This window comes from Microcebus murinus, chromosome 10 (assembly GCF_040939455.1).
Source record: "Microcebus murinus isolate Inina chromosome 10, M.murinus_Inina_mat1.0, whole genome shotgun sequence".
In the NCBI taxonomy this organism is placed as follows: Eukaryota; Metazoa; Chordata; class Mammalia; order Primates; family Cheirogaleidae; genus Microcebus; species Microcebus murinus.
Window position 1 is genome coordinate 61,631,569 of NC_134113.1, and position 20,306 is coordinate 61,651,874.

Below are 20,306 nucleotides of genomic sequence, written 5' to 3' on the forward strand. Positions count from 1 at the left end.
CGCCGGCGGGGCGCTCACGTGGGTACGTGGGCGCGGAGAGGGCCGGCTGTGCATCCGGCGTGGGCGGCACGGAGCGACCTTGCCCCGCCCGCTGGGTCCCCAAGCCCGCCCTCCACATCCCGGCCTGGTTCACCTCGGTCCCTAACTCGGCGCCCCGGCTGAGTCCCCGCCCCCGCCTCCTCTTCCACACCCCCTTCCCCCAGTCTCCGCCTCTCTCAGTCTCCTAGCCGTGGCGTCTCGGCGGCCCAGAGGCTCTGGCGCCCGCCCCCCGCCTCTGCCCCCGCCCCCGCCCCCGGCTGTGCCCACGCCCTCCGCCCGCCAGCCCGGCAGCCAGCGCAGCGCGGGCCTCGCTCCCCGTGCGTCCTGCGGGGGCGGAGGCGCGGAGAGGCTGCAAGCGCAGCCGGGGAGTGGGGGGGCAGAGGCACAGACAGAGGCGCGGAGGCTCGGAGAGAAAAGACGTGGAGGGAGGGCCGGAGCCTGGACAGCGGTGGACACGGCATCCTGCGCGGGGAAGAACGCAGCGCGCAGCAGGCGCCGAGCGCCGGGCACCGAGGGGGGCAGCCCTGGTGGTCTCCGGCCGTCCATGCACAGGGCGCCTTCCCCCACAGCCGAGCAGCCGCCGGGCGGAGGGGACAGCGCCCGCCGGACCTCAAAGCCCAGACTCAAGTTAGTGGGCAAAGGGAGGCGGTGGGGAGTGGAGATGGGTGGAGCCGGACTCGGGATTGGGGTCCGGAGGGTGGAGGTCGAGGAGAGGACGTGGGGAAGTGGGACGGGGGTGGGAGGGTGGAGACTGATGGAAAAGGGGGTGCGTCTTCGAATTAGGGGACCCTGGGAACAGGCAAAAATCTGATGAAGCTGGATATGAGAGTAGTGCCGAATTCTTCATTTCTGGTTTACTTTGTGGGCATGACCTGGCATGTGAGCCCCCTGCAAAGAATGTGGGAGCCCCCAAGTGTCAGGGGAAGCCCGGGAGCTCGAGCTGGCAACAGTGCATGGAGAGATTGGGGGGCGCTCGGCTGGCTCCGTCGGCCGTTGGCACGGAACTCGAGAGCCCCCGGGGTGCAGGAGAAACCGGTGTCTTTGAGTTAAAGGAGCATCTGCGGGGCTGCAGAGAGGCAGGGCATGTCTTAGGCGTCCCTCCCATATCTGTCCCTTTATTCACAGAGTCTAGAGGGGAATATCGGTGTGCAGCCCCTCAACCAAGAGCCTTGAGCCGCTCCCCCACTCCACTTGAAGGTGTGGGTGGAAAATAAGGGAGAGAAGTAGGCGGGAGCCCCGGGGCGGTTTTCGCCCACAGACGCAACCACTGTGGGAGTGTGTGGGGGCGGAACGGCCCCAGAGCAGAACAATTGAGGTGCCCCTCCCGTCCTGCGGGCCCCTGAGCTGAAGGCCTACAGAGCAATTGGGGAATCTCACTGCTAGGATAGGAGCAACTGAGGGGCACTGGACAGTCTAGAAGGGAGGAGAGGTCCTGGGGGGAGAGAGCAAGGATGCCTTAAGAGAATGCATAATCCTTGGGAAAAGCTTAGGGGAGAGAAGCAGGGATCCACCTGGCTTACTGAAAGGGAAGGCCAGGGAAAGGCCACACCCCTCCCTCTCAGCCACCTGGGCAGGATGCCACCAGGGAATGAAGCTGGCCAACAGTGGCTAGCAGTGTCTGCTGTGGGGAGGACAGGGGTCCTGCATTTCCCTTAGTGTGGGATGTCACCTTAAGTAGTGTTGAGGCTGCTGGACATTTAGGGTGGAAGGTGAGGACTGTTTCGGTGAGAGAAATGCAGCCATCCCAGAGGCTTGCTGGTCGCCCTCAGGGCTCAAGGTCTTCTTGCCTCAGACCAGAAGTGTACCTGTACCCTGCAGAGACAGGGTACTGGCTTTTGGTACCTCTAGCTAGTCTGGGATGGCATTGCCTCAGAGCAGTGCCTGATTCTCATGGTCTGTGCTCAGACCTTGGCACTGGGCAGGAGAGCATTCAAACGAGGGAGGGGAAGAGAAGCAGGCAGGAAAGGGAGGACAATTGTTAGTGTGGGTTGGTACTCAGCAAGGGGACTTGCACTGACTGCCTCCCTCTTGTGCCCTTCCTTCTCAGGCCCAGTGCCCGCACCATGGCCCTGCCTCGGACACTGGGGGAGCTACAGCTGTACCGTGTCCTACAACGCGCTAACCTCCTTTCCTACTACGAGACCTTCATCCAGCAGGGAGGGGACGACGTGCAGCAGCTGTGCGAGGCTGGCGAGGAGGAGTTTCTGGAGATCATGGCACTTGTGGGCATGGCCACCAAGCCCCTCCATGTCCGACGCCTGCAGAAGGCACTGAGAGAGTGGGCCACCAATCCAGGGCTCTTCAGTCAACCAGTGCCTGCCGTGCCTGTCTCCAGCATCCCACTTTTCAAGATCTCTGAGACTGCGGGTAGCCGGAAAGGGAGCATGAGCAATGGGCATGGCAGCCCAGGGGAAAAGGCAGGCAGTGCTCGCAGTTTTAGCCCCAAGAGTCCCCTTGAACTTGGAGAGAAGCTATCACCACTGCCTGGGGGACCTGGAGCTGGGGACCCCCGGATCTGGCCAGGCCGGAGCACTCCAGAGTCGGACGTTGGGGCAGGAGGAGATGAGGAGGCTGGTTCACCCCCCTTCTCCCCACCTGCGGGGGGAGGAGCCTCTGAGGGGACTGGGGCTGGGGGGTTGGCAGCAGGTGGGGCTGGGGGGGGTCCCGACCGACTGGAGCCAGAGATGGTACGCATGGTGGTGGAGAGTGTGGAGAGGATCTTCCGGAGCTTCCCTAGGGGGGATGCTGGGGAGGTCACATCCCTGCTGAAGCTGAATAAGAAGCTGGCACGGAGTGTGGGACACATCTTTGAGATGGACGATAATGACAGCCAGAAGGAAGAGGAGATCCGCAAATACAGCATCATCTATGGCCGCTTTGACTCCAAGCGGCGGGAGGGCAAGCAGCTTAGCCTGCACGAGGTGAGAACCCGACCGGGGGCCTCTCAGGATTACCCTTGACTCCTAGGCCTCCACCCACTTACCTCTGAGAATTCTTCCCTCTCCAACTCTGCTTTGTTGTCCCTTGACCAGGACCCCAGGTCCTGACCCCCTCTCTCACACACCCCAACAGCAGCTGCTCCAGTGCTTCCATCCTCAACTGAGGGGGAAGCAGGGATGCAGGTGAGGGCCCAGCTGCGCAGCTCTGTGTCACTCAGGACCCCACAGGAGTGGAGGTGGCCCCAGGCAGTCCTTGGAAGCTGTGGGTGCTGATCTCTGTCTTTCTCCCTCAGAAAGCTCCTGTGTAGTGTGAAAGCCAAAGCAAGCCTCCAGTGGTTGGGTGGTCACTTCTCTGGTGGTGAAGGGGTGTAAGGACATCTGGGGGAGGCAGCGGGGTAGTGAGGATTCTGACTGTTCTGGCTGCCCTCTCTCCACAGCTGACCATCAATGAGGCTGCTGCCCAGTTCTGCATGAGGGACAACACGCTCTTACTGCGGAGAGTGGAGCTCTTCTCCCTGTCCCGCCAAGTGGCCCGAGAGAGCACCTACTTGTCCTCCTTGAAAGGCTCCAGGTGAGACCCTTTCCCCAGGTCCTTCCTAGATTGGAATCCTGCCAAGGAGTTGGATCGTGTCCTAACTTCTAGCTAAGGTGGCTCTAGGCCTGCTTCCCACTCTCCTACATGTCCTGTCTTTGGCCAAGGCAGCTTGTCTGAGGTCTAGTCCCTCCCTCATCCATCTTAGTTTTCCCTAGCCCCCTACAACGATAGCGTCTGAGCTGGAAACTCCTACCCAGTCATTGTCTTGGCAAAGCTTTTAAGTAATGCATGCTCCTGGCCAGATTCTGTGTCCTGCCCATGTGTGGCTCTCCTCAGCCTCACCTTTGCATTCTTCTCCGTCTTTTCAGGCTCCACCCTGAAGAATTGGGAGGCCCCCCACTAAAGAAGCTGAAACAGGAGGTACGTTTTCCAGGGTACATGTAGGGGGGTAGGGTAGCCTTCCCCAACCCTGTCCCTTGCCATATCCTCATTTCCCCATTTGGGGCTTCCACAGGTTGGAGAACAGAGTCACCCTGAAATGCAGCAGCCTCCCCCAGGCCCTGAGTCCTATGTACCCCAGTATCGTCCCAGCCTGGAGGAAGACAGTGCCAGCCTGTCTGGGGAGAGTTTAGATGGACACTTGCAGGGTAAGTGTACATCCAAACGCTTGTCTCTTCACTGGGGGGAGGATAGGGGTGGAGGGTGGGAGGAGTAAACCCAGAGGCAACTGCCTGGAACAGGGTTGGGAGGCCTGGCTGGATGGGGGCAGAGGATCTTTGGGTCTGGCTGTGCGGTTGAGGGTGGGGGTTCCGTTGGCTGCAGCCCCTTGCCTGACCAGTGCCCATGCCCACAGCTGTGGGGTCGTGCCCAAGGCTGACGCCGCCCCCTGCTGACCTGCCTCTGGCATTGCCAGCCCATGGGCTATGGAGCCGCCACATCCTGCAGCAGACATTGATGGACGAGGGGCTGCGGCTCGCCCGCCTCGTCTCCCATGACCGCGTGGGCCGCCTCAGCCCCTGTGTGCCTGCAAAGCCACCTCTCGCAGGTGAGGCAGCCAGCAGTGCTGTCCCCAAGCACCCTAGCCACCCAGGCCCCACACAGCAATCCTGGTGTCCTGGGGCCAGGTGGGAGGAAGAGGGTTGTAGTCACCAGAGAGGGTAGGAGGGTCGGGCTCCAGCCAACCAGGGCTGGGGTTGAGGAGAGCAGGACCTTGCTGTTCCCACCGGGGAGAGTCTGGTCCTAGTGGAGATCCGTGAAGGGGAAGCTGGGGGGACCCGGGGACAGAGAATGGAGGTGAAGGGGAACAGGAAGGAGGGTCACCAATAAGGGAAGCTTGGACAGAACTTCCACCAATGCAGGAGGGTGGAACAGGCTAGGAGTTGTGGGGGTGGGGTTGCCCAGCTTGGAAGCAGAGGAGCCCAAAGGGGGATGCTTTGTGTGTGGAAGGGGAAGAGAGAGTGGGCCGGCAGAGGGCCGGGCAGCGGCTGGGCTGAGAGTGACGCAGCAGACAAAGCCACCAACCCTGGCTCGGTATTTTTAAACTGTGCGTGGGTGGGAAGTGGGGGCGGGGACTGGAAGGGGGGCTCTTCTTGAGGGAGGAGCTGGGAGGCTAGCTTCCTGTGTTCCCCCTGATTTGGCTACCAGAAAACTTGGGGGGCCATGGTAGGTTGGGTGGGGCTTGGGAGGGGGCCAGGGATTAGTGGGGGTGGCAGAGCCTGGCAAGGGGGGAGGGGGAGAGGTCAGAGCCAAACCGCCCCCGCAGCTCCTGACAGAACCAGAAATTCCAGCAGAACGGGGGCGGTAGAGACAGAGAGAAAGAGACACACACAGAGACAGAGAGCTACATTACAGGCAGAAAGGGGAGAGGGGCTGCACATGCTTGGGTGCGGAACCCCCCCCATACACACGCACTGGGCAGAAGGCAGTCATTCAGTAACTTGAGCTCATCTTCACAGCTTTCTCTCCCCCTGCTTCTGTTCCCAAACCCTGCTCTCTGCGGCTTCCACCCTGATTTACAGTCTACTAACCGACCCCTTTTCTTCCCCGCAGAGTTCGAGGAGGGGCTGCTGGACCGCTGCCCTGCCCCAGGACCGCATCCCGCTCTGGTAGAAGGTCGCAGGAGCAGCGTGAAAGTGGAGGCTGAGGCCAGCCGGCAGTGAGGGGTGGACTGGTGTCCTCAGACCCAGGGCCCCAGACTTCTGGTTCACACAGACCCCACACTCTCCGTCCCCGGAAACCTCATCACAACCCCCGGATCCTTCCGCTGCCTTCTCCTGCCTCCCCACCTGCTCCATGGGCATAAGACTATGGGGCTTCAAGCAATAACGAGCCGAGCAGGGGCCTGGCCTGGCGAGAGGACACAAGGAGGGTGCGTGGTGCCCCTCATCCCTGCCCAGATCGAGGGGCAAGGACTCTGCCTCCAGGGCATTTGGGGTTCTCCCCTCCCTCACACAGCACACTCCCATTCTCTCTAGGTTTGCACCAGTGGCGTGAGCAGCTGGACTCAGTTTGGACATGGGGGAAAGTGGGACTTCCCTGGGAAGGTCCAACAGCTAAAAATGGCAGCATTTCCCCCCAGAACTGGGGGCCTGGGAACACTGGACTTGCTCCTTCTCCCCTCTCCCTTCCCATTTTTGTGCTTCTAGTTTGTTTCTTTAATTTAACACGTGCTGCAGTTTGCCCTCCCATCCTCATCTCTCCCCCTGAGTCCTCAGCAGTTCTTTCCCTCCTGCCCTGGGAGGGGGGCAGTGGATGTGAGATCCCTTCACTGGCCCTCTAACTCCCTCAGGAGGCCTCGGTTGGACCCAGGGTCTCCCCCAGCAGGGGGCTGGACTGCAGCACCTATCTGAGCAGTTAGAGCATCTTTCTTTTCAGATTGTGTACAGTAGATTATTTATTTTGTTATTTTGGAATAAAATTTATTTTATGGCTTAGGATCTATGACCCCCTCCTCAAGAGGGAGAAAGGGTGGCATGGGATGGGAAGTGAAGGGGCGCTGACGGTAGATGGGGAAACAGAAGAGATGCAGCAGGCAGGATCCCTAATACACCAAGGGCCACGTGGCTGGGCCTGGACTATGACCCCCTTCTCCCAGGCAGCACTGGGAGTATTAAGCTATGTGCAGATGTCACAGCCACATAGAGCCACCTGGACACAGTCATACTCAAAACTGAGAGTACATTTGGGTTAGCTTGTGTCAGAGATGCTAGCACACTTGCTGGTGTCTTTTGTCCAATATCTCATCCTCCCGAATTGTGTTGTCACATAAGCAAAAGCTGATAGACATATGTTCTATGCAGTCGTATAACTTGTGTGCCATCTATACATTAACATGTATCAGGTACACACATTTTCACACAGCTGTACACAAACTTGGCCCTTGTCCTGTACAACCTCATAGAACTAGAACTTTCATCTGGCTGACATGAATTTTGGGCTTTTGAAGATTTGCTTTTTAATTTGGGCAAACCCCTTATCAGTAACCACATATCTAGATTCCCCCCTCTCTTCCCACCCAGGGTCACCTAGGGCTGGGACTCAATTCTCTCTATCCCTGGCCTTTAGGGCAAATATGTCTGCATGTTTCTACATATGCATCCTGGGCCCTGGCTCAGAGAAGCCCTCCATGCCCTAACCTGTGCTCCTGCCCAGCCCCCCCTCCCGCTCAACCCCATCTTCCTTGGAGAGCAGTGTGTGTGTGTGTGTGTGTGTGTTTTCTTCAGGTGCAGGTGTGTTGGGGCATGTCTCACTTTGGAGCCTGAACTTCCCTTCTAGTGCTGGAAGGTGGTGGAGGTGGGCAGGGATGTGTGGTAGGAAGGAAGGAGTGGATTGGCTCCACCCCCTAGGGCATTCTCCTGACAGTCTTTGCTTTCTGACCAAGGAATAGGTGGGGACAGGAGGGCATCTTCCCCACCTGCTGCTTGGTAGGAACATGAGCAGGTGTCCAGAGCAGATCCATGGGGGTGTAGAAGAGCTGCTTCTCTGGGCTTCTCCTCCAGCTGGGATCACCAACTGGGGTTGGCCCGTAGGTCCAGATGGGACATCGGGATCCCAGATTGCCCATAGGGGGAGGGCTGCAGAAGGGGCTGGGCCCCCAAGGACCCTCCCCCTGACTCCCCTTGCCCTTCCAGGAGAAGCTTGGTGAGGTCCTGTTCAGTGGGAGGCAGCAGGTGAGGGAACATATCTTCACCAATCCTGCGAGGAGACGGAGAAACAGTGGAGTAGGTGTGACACCCATTCCCCCATCCCCTACCCAGCTACCACCTCTAGGCCATTACTCACCAGGTGTCCTGAGGAAACCCTCCCACCGGCTGGCTGAGGCAGCTGTCTTCTGCCATGGTCACATCTGGGCAGAGCAGGTTCTCAGGGCTGGACACAGCATGCTTCTGAGACTGGCATTGCAGCAGGCCCCTACCAGGAACCAGAACAGAAAGTAAGAAGGGGAGGCCAGGGTAGGGCCAGGCAAGAATGAAAGCATGGAGACAGGAGAGGCTTTGTCACTCACTGGGGGTGTGACTGGTCAAAAGGCAGGTTCATCTGGCTCAGGCTGGGGGGGATCTGCAGGTGAGGCCTGGAAGCAGGAAGGAGGGCACAGTCAAAGGACCCCAAGCAAAGGCAGGGTGATGCAAAGTCAAGACCACTGAGTGAGGGAAACAGGCTCCAGCTCCTAACCCTGATTGCTTAGCCTCTCATGACTGCATGGCCTTGGGCAAGCCAGTTCTATGCTCTGAGGTCAGTCTTATCATCTGTAAAATGGGGGGTGAAGAGGGTTGGATTAGCCAGTTTCTTATGTTTCTTTGGACTCTGAACTCTACCTCACCTGGGAGGGGAGATGTGCCTTGACTAAGAGTTAATAAGCTGCCTTGAACAGGGATAAAAACACAAGAATAAAAATTAAATTAAAAATAAATTTTAAAAAAGAGTTAATAAGCATCCAAGTGTTACTGGGGAAAGAAAAATGTCTAGGCCACTTCAAGGCCAAAACAGATGAATAAATAAAAATCAACACAGCAGATAAGTGACAGTGGAATTCAGGGACAGAAGAGGTTTGCACCACAAATTCACCTAAGCATGGCTTTCTCAGAATGTGCCCCTGTTGTTAAGGGACACGTGACACAAACTTAGTTTTTGCTATGAGCCAGGCACTATCCCCAACTTTACACATATTATAAACTCATTTAACCTTACAATAATCCCATGAGGGAGGGATTATTATTATTATCTTTATTATCCCCATTTTACAGATGAGGCACCAGAGGTTATATAACTTGCCCAAAGTCAGTAAGTGGCATAACTGGAGTTCAAATCCAGGCAGTCTGAACTACTACCCCCTAAATAGAATCAACAGAAAACAAAAAGAAAGGGTGTTAGCATTTGCTGCCCCTTCCTCACCTTTATCACTCAAGAGCCTCTACTAACAAATGAAAGTGCCCATCCAGACCCCTCGGAATAGGATAGTATCTACCCTTTATCCCCAAGAAGTTTTGACTTACTCCTGGAAGGCTGGCAACACATTGACCGATTCTTCTTGGGGAAGGCCTTGATACGAGGGGATGCAGTGAGAGTGTGGTGGGTACACCGAGGGCCTGGGGAAAGAAAGCAGACCCCCTGATGCTAGCCCTTCCCCTGGACACCCCCACACCCTGTTTGGAAAGGAGAATCTCTTTCCTGGAAAGGAAAATTCCCAGCTCAACCCCCAATGCCAGCTCTGGCATGCTGAGAGCTGTCAGCATAGACCACTCCCATTCCTGTCTCTTGAGCTCCTTACGCTATATCTGGGCCAAGCTGAATGCTCATGGAGGAGTCAGGGGCCATTCCAAGATCATAAGAGGGCACCATGGTAGGCATTTGGGGCTCTGGAGTAGGAAGTGGCTGGTCCCTGGAGGAGAGTAGGAGGCACACGTGATTGACCATAGGTTGCTGCCACCACTCCTTCTTGCAGGTAAGCACCAGCCCAGGACCCCACCACCATCCACACCACCACACTCGCCTTTCCACGGTCATCTTGATGGTAGCTGGGACATAACCCCTGCCATCCTTACCCATCTGTTCAGCTGTTGTGGGAAGGAAAGGAGATCCATGGAGTGCTCTGGGGTTAGGGAAGAAGGGAGGTAGAGAAGGCAGGCATGGCTGATGGGCAGTAGGAGAAGTGGGGCTACAAAAGTGGGGAAAGAAGTCAGGGCTGACACACAGTGGGCAGAGAGAGGGGTCATCGGGAGCAGGGAGGAGGTGGGTGTCGGGAAGGAATCAGAGCTGCCAGATCCAGCTCACGCTTGTAGTGGCTCCGGAAAGCCTCGTCCTTGGGTTTCTTGGGGTAGAGGTTTTTGAGCTGAGCAAGATCCCGGATTCGGTCCCCCAGGGAGCGAATGGACAGGTCTTTGGCAGAAAATGGCTGGATGTTCTCTATCTGTGGGGAGCCTACAATAGGAAGGAGACCCTGAGTCCCCTCTGTCCCAACATTCTCCCCTGTCCCCAGCCAACACACAGCCCCCACCATTCTCAGTGCACCACAGCAGAGAGAGAGAGGACCTTGGGGGGGAGGCGCATCCTGAGGGAGGGAGACCCACTCGGCTCCCTTCCCACGGAGCTCACAGTGAGAAGGTGGAAGTTTACACCACAGAAGGGAGATAGAAGCGGGACCTAAGGAAGACCTTCCTGAAGATCAGGTTGGCATCAAGGAAGTCCAGGACATTTCCTTCCCAGAAGAAACCCCAGAGGGCACAGACACAGAGGCAGAGGACTGGCTGGGGTGACCTCACCATCCTGACCCCGGATGACATGGGCAATGGTGATGCCCCCAATCTCTGAGTCACTGAAGCGCAGGAGAAAGGTTCCATCGGGCTCGTTGAGAAGAAGGTTAGTGACGTATTGTTTGCTGATGAAGCCGATGATTAGCCTGGCCAGGATGAAGGAGAGGATGGGGGAGTGAGCACTGGGCATGGAAAGGGAGCCAAAGGCACAGCTCCACAGGCCACCTGGGTCAGGGACTCACCGGTCGGACCAGTAGCTCCGGAGACAGCGTTTGGTGAGGTCCAATACACCATCGAACCACTGCCAAAACGTAAAGCCACGGCCCAGCAGGATCTCCTGGGGGTAGGGGGAGCTGGTGTGAGTGGCGGACAGAGCTGGAGCCTGGTTAGAGCAGGCACTAGGCTGTGAGTGGCCACACAACAGAATCACAGGGCCAAGGAACCAAACTGGACCTGAGACCCCATCAATGACAACAGCCAACACTTGTGCTTACCATGTGCCAGGCACTATTCCAAGTCTTTCCATATATTGATTTATTCGATCTTTACAAGGGTATGGACATAAGTACTATAACAATCCCATTTTACACATGTAGAAGAAATGAAAGCCCAGAAAGGTCAAATGACTTGCCCAGGTCTACACAGTTGGTGAGAGGTGGAATTGGGATTTAAACCCAGGCAGTCTGGCACTGGAGCCCCTCATAACTACTTGGCTAAGTAGAGTCCAGAGGAAGGGTGTAACTTGCTGGGTGTCATTGTCCAGTCTCTTTGCTAACACATCCTCTGGTCATGTGGGCTTTTCTTTTTTAAAAAACAATTATTTTTATTTTTAAAATTTTTTTAGAGATGGGAGTCTGTGTTGCCCAGGCTGGACTCGAGTTCCTGTGCTCAAGCATCCTCCCATCTCAGCCTCCTGAGTAGCTGGGATTATGGGCACGTGTGACCGTGCCCAGCCTCTTCCTTTTTTTATTTTTTAAAGATAACAGTACACGGCTGTGTTTGCCCAGCTGGTTGTCAGCCAAGACATCTAGATCTCCTTTTTCCTCTGTTTTTGTAAGTGACCCAGTCCTAACAGCCTTATTCTGGAAGCAGTAAAATACTGCAGTTAAGAGCAAGAGGCAGAAATATAGGGGTCCAGCTGATTTGGTGGCTCACGCCTGTAATCCTAACACTTTGGGAGGCCAAGGCAGGAGGATTGTTTGAGGCCAGGAGTTCAAGACCAGCCTGAACAAGAGCAAGACCTCGTCTCTACAAAAAATAGGAAAATTAGCTGGGTGTGGTGGTGTGAGCCTATAGTCCCAGCTACTCGGGAGGCTGAGGCAGGAGGATTGCTTGAGCTCAGGAGTTTGAGGTTGCATTGAGCTATGATGATACCACTGCCATTTAGCCTGGGCAATGGAGTAAGACCCTGTCTCAAAAAAATAAAATAAAATAAAATAAGAGAGAGAGAGAGAGAGAAATTATAGGGTCCATCCTAGCTATGCTACTCACCTGCTATTAGACCTTGGACAAACTACCTAACCCCTCTGAGCATCAGGTTCCTCACCTGTAAAATGGGGATGATAATAGTGCCTACTTCAAAGAGATGTTGGGAGGATTAAGTGAGATAACATACAAAAGTGTTACACACAGTGCCTGGCATGTAGTAAGCTGTCAACACATGGTAACTGGTTTACTGCACATGTCCTGTGGAATGTCATCTGGTTTTTGCAATAGGAACTATTTTTCCAGTGGGTCAAAGTCATTTTGACTCAGAGCTCTGTCACACAAAATCTAGATGAGTCATGCAAGCCTGCTAAAGAGGAAGGACAGAGGGCCCTCAGACCAAAACCTGAGGGATGCCATAGAATGCATCTTCAGCTTCCAGGGCTGAGGGGTTTTCCTGCCTGGGCCGTGACAGGGGCCTTCTTGTCAGACAGGATGGGCCCCTGGGAGGATCCTAGCAGTCAGTCCCTAGGTGGAGGCTGGGGAGGCCCTGAGTGCCTGAGGTCCAAAGGGCAGGGAAATGACCTTGTTGAACTGTGACCAGGACACAGAACGGTGCTGGAAAGCCTCCATGCTGAGGCTATTGTCGTTGAAGATCTTCTGGGCCAGGAAGAGGAAGTGCTCTGGGAGCAGTCCCCGGTTGGTCCCCACTTCAGCCATGAACTTGAGGTTTAGAGTTTCACACATCTTCTCCCAAGGCACCCGCTCAGCCACCACAAAGGGGACACGGTCCTGGGGTGAGGGGGAAGGAGAGAGCACCTCAGGCTATCATCACTGCCCTTCCTCAGGGGGGCCTTGTCCTTCCCACCTTCCTGAGGCTGACCCCTCCCCAGCATTGTCACCCTGAGCTCGCTCACAAGCTCACAAATCCGGTGCTTTTTCAATAGTAGTTTATGGTGCTATGGCATGAGAGTTGATAAGACTGGGTGAAAAGAGGTCAGAAATACCAAAGCAGGCCCATGAGAAGGAGTCAAGGTCACACCCATTTCAACATGCCTGCTCCCTCACCACCAAGCCTGTACCACCCACATGTTATAACCCACCCTGCTCCGTTTCCCCAACTCCAGGTCTTTCCTCACCATCTCAGAGAAGGCATTGTCCCAGAGGATGGTGGCTTTGGCATTGTTGTCTTGGTTGCCATGGACAATGACCACCAGGGGCAGAGACAGGGCCTAAGGGAGTGAGGACAGAGTTTCTCCTTAGTGGAACAAGAGGTTTCCTTGGGGGGAAGGCTCCGTGCATGCAGGGAAGTAATTGTACTCATGCCACACAGCTTAAAAGCTCGTGGCATGTTATTAAATGCTTTCCAAAGCTCATTCAGGGCCTTACTGTAGAGATGTGGTTACAGTCACTGCAGGGGAGCCAGACTTCCAGGTTTCAAATACCAGCTCCAACACTTAGTAGCTGTCTGACCTGGGCAAACTACTTAACCTCTCTGTGTCTCAATGTACTTATCTGCAAAATGAGGCTAAGTAATAGTACCTACCTCACAATGTTACTGTGCATGTGTGTGCATGTGCATGTCTGTGTGTATCACTGAGAGTGCCCTGGTCTATAAAAAGTGCTTAGTATATGTTAGTTGCTCTCCACTCCCATCCTTCCTACGTGCACCCCATATTCTTGCTCCTCCTCACTTACCCTGGCCCCAGTGTGCAGGAATCCTAGACACATGGGGCACGGAGCAGTCACAGGGCCCCAGTGTGTGACATGGAGGGGAACCTGGGGTCCTAGATTGGGGCAGGGCTGGGGCCATGGTTCACCTGGAGCTGGATGGGGAGTTTGTTGGGGCCGAGCGTGAAGCTGGCGGAAAAGAGCACAGCACACTTCTCCTCGGTGACAGACTCGGTGCCCTTCCGCTCACACCGCTTAATTTTCTTCAGAAGCTGCCAGGCAGAGTGAAGGAGAGCAGGGGTGAGGGTGTGAGGCCAGAGACCGCTTCTCCTGGGCTCCCTGACACCCTCTCCAAGGAGAGTCCCATAGTCTCCCAGTGGGCTCCCCCCTTTCCCTGTCCTCTGCACCCTGAAGCCCCTCACCAGGTTCTTGAACAGGGCAGAGCAGCAGTTCCCAGGAATGCTGTTCTCCAAGGGCACAGTGTTGTTGATGATTTCGCCAGTGCTCTCTCTGCCAGGGCAGATCAGAAAGTGAGTGAGCATGTCCCAGCTGGGCCAGATGTGGCGGGGAGCTTGAGTCCATCGGTGATTGGTGTGGACTACCCACCATCACTGGCCCTAAATCTCCATGACCCTACTTGGGTTCTCAAGGAAGGAGTCCCCATCATGGCCAAATCATGATGCCCCTACCCCATTCCAGCCCTGCGTGGATGCATCCCCACCTTCCTCTGCCTCGAACATTCAGGGTCTCCACATCCACTGGCCCGCCCTCCCCATCACCTTGATCTTTGTAGTGCCAGCCCCCCAGGCTCCTCTGCCTCCATCACCCCAACAAGGCCTTTTCCAGCCCCAGGGCCAACCCCAGCTTACGCTCCAGCCCCAGACCCCTGCGGCACGCTCAGCTCCCTCGCCTGCTTCTCAGTCACCATGTCGGCCCTGACCAGTGGAGGCTTGGCTGGGGTCCCCAGGAACCGCAGGCCCAGCAGGAATCGAACCCCAGCCTGGAACTTGGTCTGAGTCTTCAGAACCTGGGGGGGCTGCTTCTCCACCAGGAAAGAGCTGGGAGGAATGAGGAGGACATGAGGCAAGTTAGGGTCTGGGTCTCCCCTGGTGCCCTCCCCACAACTCTAGCTCCTTCCTTTAAGAGTGTCTGCTGTAGGCCAGACTGGGGGCTCAAACAGCATACCTGGTGATGAGGGTTTGCAGGACTTCATCCAGCCGGTTAATCAGTGATGCCCGGGTCTTAGGCTCAAGCTCCCCACCAGCTGCCCCTACCTCCTGCTGTAGCTGGGAATAAATGTCCACCAGGCTCTCACACCTGGGGCCAGGACAGTGGTCAGGGGGCACAGGATTCAGGCTTCCTGCTCCTGCCCAGACCCCTTCCCCCAAACCCAGGGAGAAAGCAGGATTTCACGTGTGGAGGGGTGGAGTGGGCCCTAGGTGTGGCTACAAGGCACCTGGGCTGCAGGGTCTTCTGGAATCTGTCTAGGATCTGGGTGGGAGGCTCATTCTCAGTGTATAGACCCCCTGTGGAAACTCGGCTGCCTCTCCTCCAGGCCTCTTATACCCAGGACAGCTGCCAGCACATATAGTGTTTTTGCCCAAACTTGCAAGTGCTCCCACCCAATAGACCAAATGGGAAAAGGCTCCCTATTCCTCTGGCCATGGGGCTAGAAGAGGGAAGCACAGGCTGGATGCGCCCTGCCTTGTGCCCCCTTGACTGGGCACAGTTGCAGGGTGCAACCTGAGCAGCAGTGTGCACAGCCCTGCTGGAACTGACTTCTCTGCATCTTGGCCCACTCCAAGGCCCTCCCCCTGGCTTCTCTCTGTCCCCTGCAGGTCCTCCAGTAGCGACTGCATGTACCCACTCCCAGCCTGCCTCCCCTTCCCCATCAGCCCTGCCCTAACCTCTCCTGTAGCGGAGCCAGGCTCTCCTCAAAGGGTGCACCATTCCCTGCCAGCTGCTGCTGTCGTTTCCAAATCTGGATCCTCTTCAGCACCAGGGCCTCAGCCGCCTCCAGCTCCCCTATGGTCTCCTGCAGCAGTGTGGCCAGGGCCTAGGGGCAGGGCAGGGCCTGAGCCAGGGCACACACTGCCTTCTCCCCCAGAGCCCGGAAGAGGGCTCTCTCTTTTACCTGTCTGGCACTCCTTTACCCCACCTCAATCTGTGTCTCTCTGAGGTCTAACCTCCATCCCTCCAGCTGCACTTTGAGCTCAGTTTCCACCTCCCAGTCCATTACTCACCTCACTTGGCCCAGTCCCATTGGCAGGAGTTTCTATCAAGCTGTGCAGGGACACTGAGGACAGAGGCAGAAATCAGGGATGCAGACAGACTGGAGGTCAGTCGAGGTTGAGGTCCAAGAGGGGGCCACTCCCACACACTCCCCAGAACCCTTATAGGGCTCTTGGCCCTAGCCCCCACCTTGGCCAGCCTCACCCCCCTGCAGGGCTTCTCGGAGAAGGCGGGTCTCTCCCACACGGTGCTGCAGCCTCTGCAGGGCTGTAGTAAACTTGAGTTCTTCCTGCTTCCAGTGGAAGGGCATTGGCAGGTGGCGGAACTGCACAAGAGGGACAGATGCTAAGAGGTAAGACATTCTTCTGCCTACCCCTCTACACCTGGCTTCCACTCTCTGCTCTGCAGAAAAAGAGCATTTTCTGGCTTCTCTCTCCCTTTTGGCAGTTCTTCCTGACCTTTTAGAATCCCCTGGGGGATAAGACCTTTCTCTGGGCAGAATCATTTCCTTGCCCGTATGTTATCCTCTCCAGGCCTAGCTACCTTAGTTCTTCATTGGAAGCTTCCCTGAGTTTGGGATTCACTCTGACCCCAGGAACCTCCTTTGGTCACTCCTGGACGTAGAACACAGAGCCTTCCCTGAGGTTCAAATTCTTTCTAGTTTCTTGTGGCTCAGGCTAAAGTCCCAGGGAGCTGAGTTGGGGTGGGAAGTGGGATATCACAATACCTGTTCCATCACAGCTTTTTTCTCCCCTTGAAGTATTTGTCTGAAAGTAGCCACCAGCTTCAGAGGGTCCCTCTGATATATGCTCTATAGAAATGAGGGTGGCAGGTAGTTAGCATGGCTCTTACCCACGTCCTTCTCCCACTCCAATCCCCAGGCTCCTATTCACACATACACTGTACGGCAGCACAGCTGTAGACCCTAGAAGTTTTTGTGCATTTGCATCCTTTTAAAATCTAATTTACATGTTAGCTAACAGCTAACCACAGGAACATCAATTGGCTCCAACATCCAACCAAATATCTTCCATTGTCCAATGCTTACCAAGCTCCGCCTCAGTCCCACCCAGCCTAGTCCTTTCCCCTCTTCCCCCACCTCCAGGGTGCTGATGTGTTGCAAGATGGTGCTCCCCTCCCCCTGCTCTCCTGCTGAGGCCTGAAGGCGCTGGACAGTGGCTGAAAGTAGGGCGCTAGCCATGTTGCAGCAGAAAGCATCCGAGCCGACCAGGAACTCCCTGTGGGAAGATCAGGATGAGACTACCTCAGGCCAGGGCTTCCTCAGCATTCCTGACCTTCCACCCAAAAGCCGAAAGCTGAGTAGTTCCTTTCCCCTTCCTTATTCTCCATCTAGGCCCTCTGCAGCCTTCACCCCTTATTCCTCAATCTTCCAGCTGTTATAAGATGTGCTCTTGCCCCCACCTTTGGCTCAGCTTCCTAAGAGGTAGGGTCTCCATGTGTCAATAAGCATAGTCTGGTCTTGATGGGACACAGACTTCCCAATAAATCTAGGCCACCACATATGCCATAACAGGTCCTAAGTCCCAAATCCATGGGTGGCAGGAGAACATCTAAGGAGAAGGAAGATGGATAGGCAAAGACGTGGGGGACCAGCACGGGGCAGCCAGGACTCACCAGGGCTGGTTCTCCAGCCAGTCACCCAGGCGATGCCGCAGGTGTTGGGGGAAGTCGACATAGAGCCGCTGCAGTTTTTCTGGGGGCATCTTGGAGACCAGACCCCACAGAGACATGATCTGGGATTTGGAGGGTGCCTAGAGGGGAGGAACAAGGCCACTCCAGGTGCCTGAGAAACTTGCCGTATCTTCTGGGGCAGCCAGGCACCTCCTATAGACAGCCCTGCCAGAGACCATTCCCACCACCACTCACTGCCAGACCACATTAAACCAGGACATCCTTAGTCAATGCCTGAGACAGGGTAACACCTTCAATGGTTGCAGGATGGGGGGGGGATGGGGAGGGAAGAGCTGAACTGCAGCCAGACATGTGGGGCGACAAGAGGAGACAGAGCAGTAGGGAAGAGCTTTCTTAGAGAAAGCAGAGGACTTGGGTTGCAGCTCTAGACCTGGCTCCAGTTCTGTGGGCAAGGAACCTCCCCTCTGGGAGCCTCAATCTTCTCATCTATAAAATATGAGGGTTGGATGAGTGGAGAATTTTCCAAACTTTTTAAAGCAGGGGACACATTTAGTTCTTAATCTGTGGAATCCCAATTACATTAAAGGTATTGGAGTTACTCTTTTAAAAGAGGTGGGAAAAGCCGGGACCTCACCTGCTTCTACTTCCCTCTCCCAACCTCCTGACACCAAAGGTGTCCCTGGGAAAACCTCTCAGAGGTCTAAGTATCCATGAGATAATTTGAAAACCACCAGGCTGGATGATGAAGAAGAGGGTGATAGAGTAATAATTCCTACTATTTATTAAGCATTTATTATATATGAAGCTGGAGGGCTAGAAGGCCAAGGGGAGAGAAGAAAGGAGGGAGAGAGAAGAGGAGGAGGTGCGGAAGCGCAGGGGAGAGAGCTGCATCCTCATTTCTGGGTGGGCTGTGGGCAGATGGTGCTGGGTAGGCCAGTGGTTTCCCAGGGGTCTCTCAGTTCATGTTTCTCATAATACCCTTCTCCCAGAGATGAGGGAGAGGATGGGATGGCAACTCCCTAAGTCTCCCCCAAACCTAGTAACCTCCAGTCCGCCTGTTGTACTTTCAGCCTCTCAGCTCTCCCCAGGGCTCCAAAAGGGATGAAAAACAGAGAAGCCCCTTCTCTAGACATTCCTGCTCCCAGGCCCTCATGCCCCTCTTTCCTCCAGGGCCTACTCCCCCCATTTCTTTTCTCCCTCCAGCTCAGGGTCCCCCAGTAGGCCTTTTTGTAACCACGCCCCTTCTGGAGGGTGGGGCACTTTCTGGAGCCACATTTGGTCTGTTTCAAATTCAAGGGAGGACTCCATTCCTCTCTTCTCTCTTCCTCCCTTGTCTCTCAGGGGGCTCAGATTTCAGACATTTGATCCCTTTCTCCTGGTCTACTAGGAATTTGAGTCAGCCCCCTTTCCTCTACATCCACTTTTGTGGGTGACCAGCCTCCTCGCATGGCTCTGGCCAGAAGTTTCCAACCCCCTCCCTCCCCAGACATCAGGAGGTCATATTTCTCCCCACCTTCACCCCACAACAAGGCTGGGTCGATTAGCCTGGCCAGGACACAAGCACCTTTCACCTTAACCCACAGAAGGGGGCATGGAGGGCGGAGCCACGGTGTGAGGGGGCGGGGCCAGTGTGCCCTCCTAACCGGGAAGGGCCGCCCGACGTCGAGGGTCCTAGTCTGCCTGCTTGGTGGCCTAAACCCGATCATCTCAGCCCCCACATTCCCGCGGCTTCTGGCCGTAGGACCACAGGATCAAAAGTCAAAAGGGCTTCTCCGAGTTGCCCAATGTGTGTATGTGGCGGTAGGGGCGGGGGAGTGGGGTGCAGAGAGGCGGAGCCAGTTCAGCACGAGGAGGGTTAACTGCGCAGCGCCGGGAAATCTCGGCGTCTACAGCAGCCAAGCGTGGAGCAGTTTTAAGGGGGAAATTCCCCCTCCTTTGGGGCACCATGAGGTCTACATCTGGGGCTCACGCACCCTCAGCCACACCCTTGAACAGGAATCTTTATGGGGGGGGAGGACAGGGGCTTGACAAGGACCCACTCCTGTCATCAACCTTCTAGGGAGGGGCAGGCACTTCCCCCCAACCCAGAGGGCAAAGGGGGCACTCCTTCACCTCCTTCCCTGACTTTCCATGCAGGGGTGAGGGCATGGAAAAGTGACCCATGGGGGAGGGGAGTGCTGAGGCCCACAACCACCCCCCTATTCCTCCCACAGTTTGAAACTGCCAAAACCCAGTACCACCAGCTATCAACATAGCTGAAACAATTTCTTGAGGACCATCCACCCAGCCCAGGGGAGGATCTCAGGAGGCCCCTCTCCTCCACCCCCTCACTCACAGTCAGAGGCCACCCCCTCCCCTCCTTGTAGGCATCCCCTCACCTTGGCAACCCCTCTGCTGTCTTCTCCCTCTCTCAGCGGGCTCTGCCAGGCCCCATGGGTCTGTAGCTGTCCAGCGAGTTCAGGGCTGGCCCTGCTAGCACCCCCTACCCTCCACCACCAAAAAGAAAAAAAATAGAACACACACACACACACACACACACACACACACACACACTCCTTTCCCGTCCTTCCTCTTCAGTGTAAGCAGTGGCTGCCCCAGCCCGCTGTTTCCGGCTTCTCCGTCTACCCAGGTCCCTCCCTGTAGCTCTGACGACACAGAGAAGAGAAAGTGGGCTGGAGGAGGAAGAGGAAGAAAGTGGGGTGAACATGTGTGCCTCCTGTGCTGGGTGGGGAGGCAGGAGGGAGGTCAGGACTGGGGCTCCAGGCCCTGAAGCCAGGCTGGAGAGGAGGCTGACCCCACTTACTCTGGCCCCCTCAAAAGCAATCAACTTTGTCCAGAAAGTCACCCAATACTAAGCAGAGACAGACAGTGTTGCCCCAGACTGCCTGGCTCCCATGCTCAAACTTTTACAAGAGCTGGGGTTTGGGCACACAAGGAACTGGGCTTCCCCCGGGGCCTCAGGAAAAGCAAATCCCTCTGGACTCTGCACTCCCTCCAGTGGAGGACCCTGAAAAGCAGCCGGGGAGTTTATTTAATGCTGGCTGGAACTCCTAGGTCCCCTCC

The 20,306-nt window shown here is 55.9% G+C and overlaps 2 protein-coding genes across 3 annotated transcripts; one reads left to right on the plus strand and one right to left on the minus strand.

Annotated features, from left to right (window-relative positions):
- Positions 1 to 314: 314 nt before the first annotated feature.
- On the plus strand, positions 315 to 6,446 carry NAB2 (NGFI-A binding protein 2). 2 transcript variants are annotated; one of them, XM_012777025.2, is made up of 7 exons: positions 317 to 666; positions 2,087 to 2,960; positions 3,416 to 3,549; positions 3,882 to 3,933; positions 4,028 to 4,160; positions 4,367 to 4,558; positions 5,563 to 6,446. In XM_012777025.2, the coding sequence occupies exons 1-7, from the start codon at positions 584 to 586 to the stop codon at positions 5,670 to 5,672; spliced, it is 1,578 nt and encodes a 525-aa protein (XP_012632479.1). In that variant the 5' UTR covers positions 317 to 583; the 3' UTR covers positions 5,673 to 6,446. The 2 variants fall into 2 exon arrangements, with proteins under 2 accessions (XP_012632481.1, XP_012632479.1); XM_012777027.2 differs by lacking the exon at positions 4,367 to 4,558 and having other exon boundaries at positions 315 to 666.
- STAT6 (signal transducer and activator of transcription 6) lies at positions 6,389 to 19,879 on the minus strand. The gene is made up of 22 exons (XM_012777024.2): positions 19,622 to 19,879; positions 17,226 to 17,362; positions 16,690 to 16,828; positions 16,318 to 16,401; positions 15,780 to 15,915; positions 15,602 to 15,654; positions 15,266 to 15,414; positions 14,544 to 14,675; positions 14,228 to 14,416; positions 13,781 to 13,868; positions 13,508 to 13,630; positions 12,827 to 12,919; positions 12,273 to 12,479; positions 10,505 to 10,599; positions 10,272 to 10,408; positions 9,784 to 9,930; positions 9,503 to 9,566; positions 9,281 to 9,391; positions 9,006 to 9,098; positions 8,018 to 8,083; positions 7,795 to 7,923; positions 6,389 to 7,707 (listed from the first exon to the last, which is right to left on the minus strand). Exons 2-22 carry the CDS (start codon positions 17,339 to 17,341, stop codon positions 7,518 to 7,520), a joined length of 2,541 nt encoding a protein of 846 aa, XP_012632478.1. The 5' UTR covers positions 17,342 to 17,362; positions 19,622 to 19,879; the 3' UTR covers positions 6,389 to 7,517.
- Positions 19,880 to 20,306: the final 427 nt, after the last annotated feature.

Coding starts and splice junctions, on each gene's coding strand:
- NAB2 (XM_012777025.2), top strand. CDS start 584: ATGCACAGGGCGCCTTCCCCCACAGCCGAGCAGCCGCCGGGCGGAGGG. Junction 2,961..3,415: donor AGCAGCTTAGCCTGCACGAG/GTGAGAACCCGA, acceptor CTCTCTCCACAG/CTGACCATCAATGAGGCTGC. Junction 4,161..4,366: donor TTTAGATGGACACTTGCAGG/GTAAGTGTACAT, acceptor CCATGCCCACAG/CTGTGGGGTCGTGCCCAAGG.
- STAT6 (XM_012777024.2), bottom strand. CDS start 17,341: ATGTCTCTGTGGGGTCTGGTCTCCAAGATGCCCCCAGAAAAACTGCAG. Junction 15,415..15,601: donor ATGGGACTGGGCCAAGTGAG/GTGAGTAATGGA, acceptor CCCTGCCCCTAG/GCCCTGGCCACACTGCTGCA. Junction 7,708..7,794: donor GGGTTTCCTCAGGACACCTG/GTGAGTAATGGC, acceptor GTCTCCTCGCAG/GATTGGTGAAGATATGTTCC.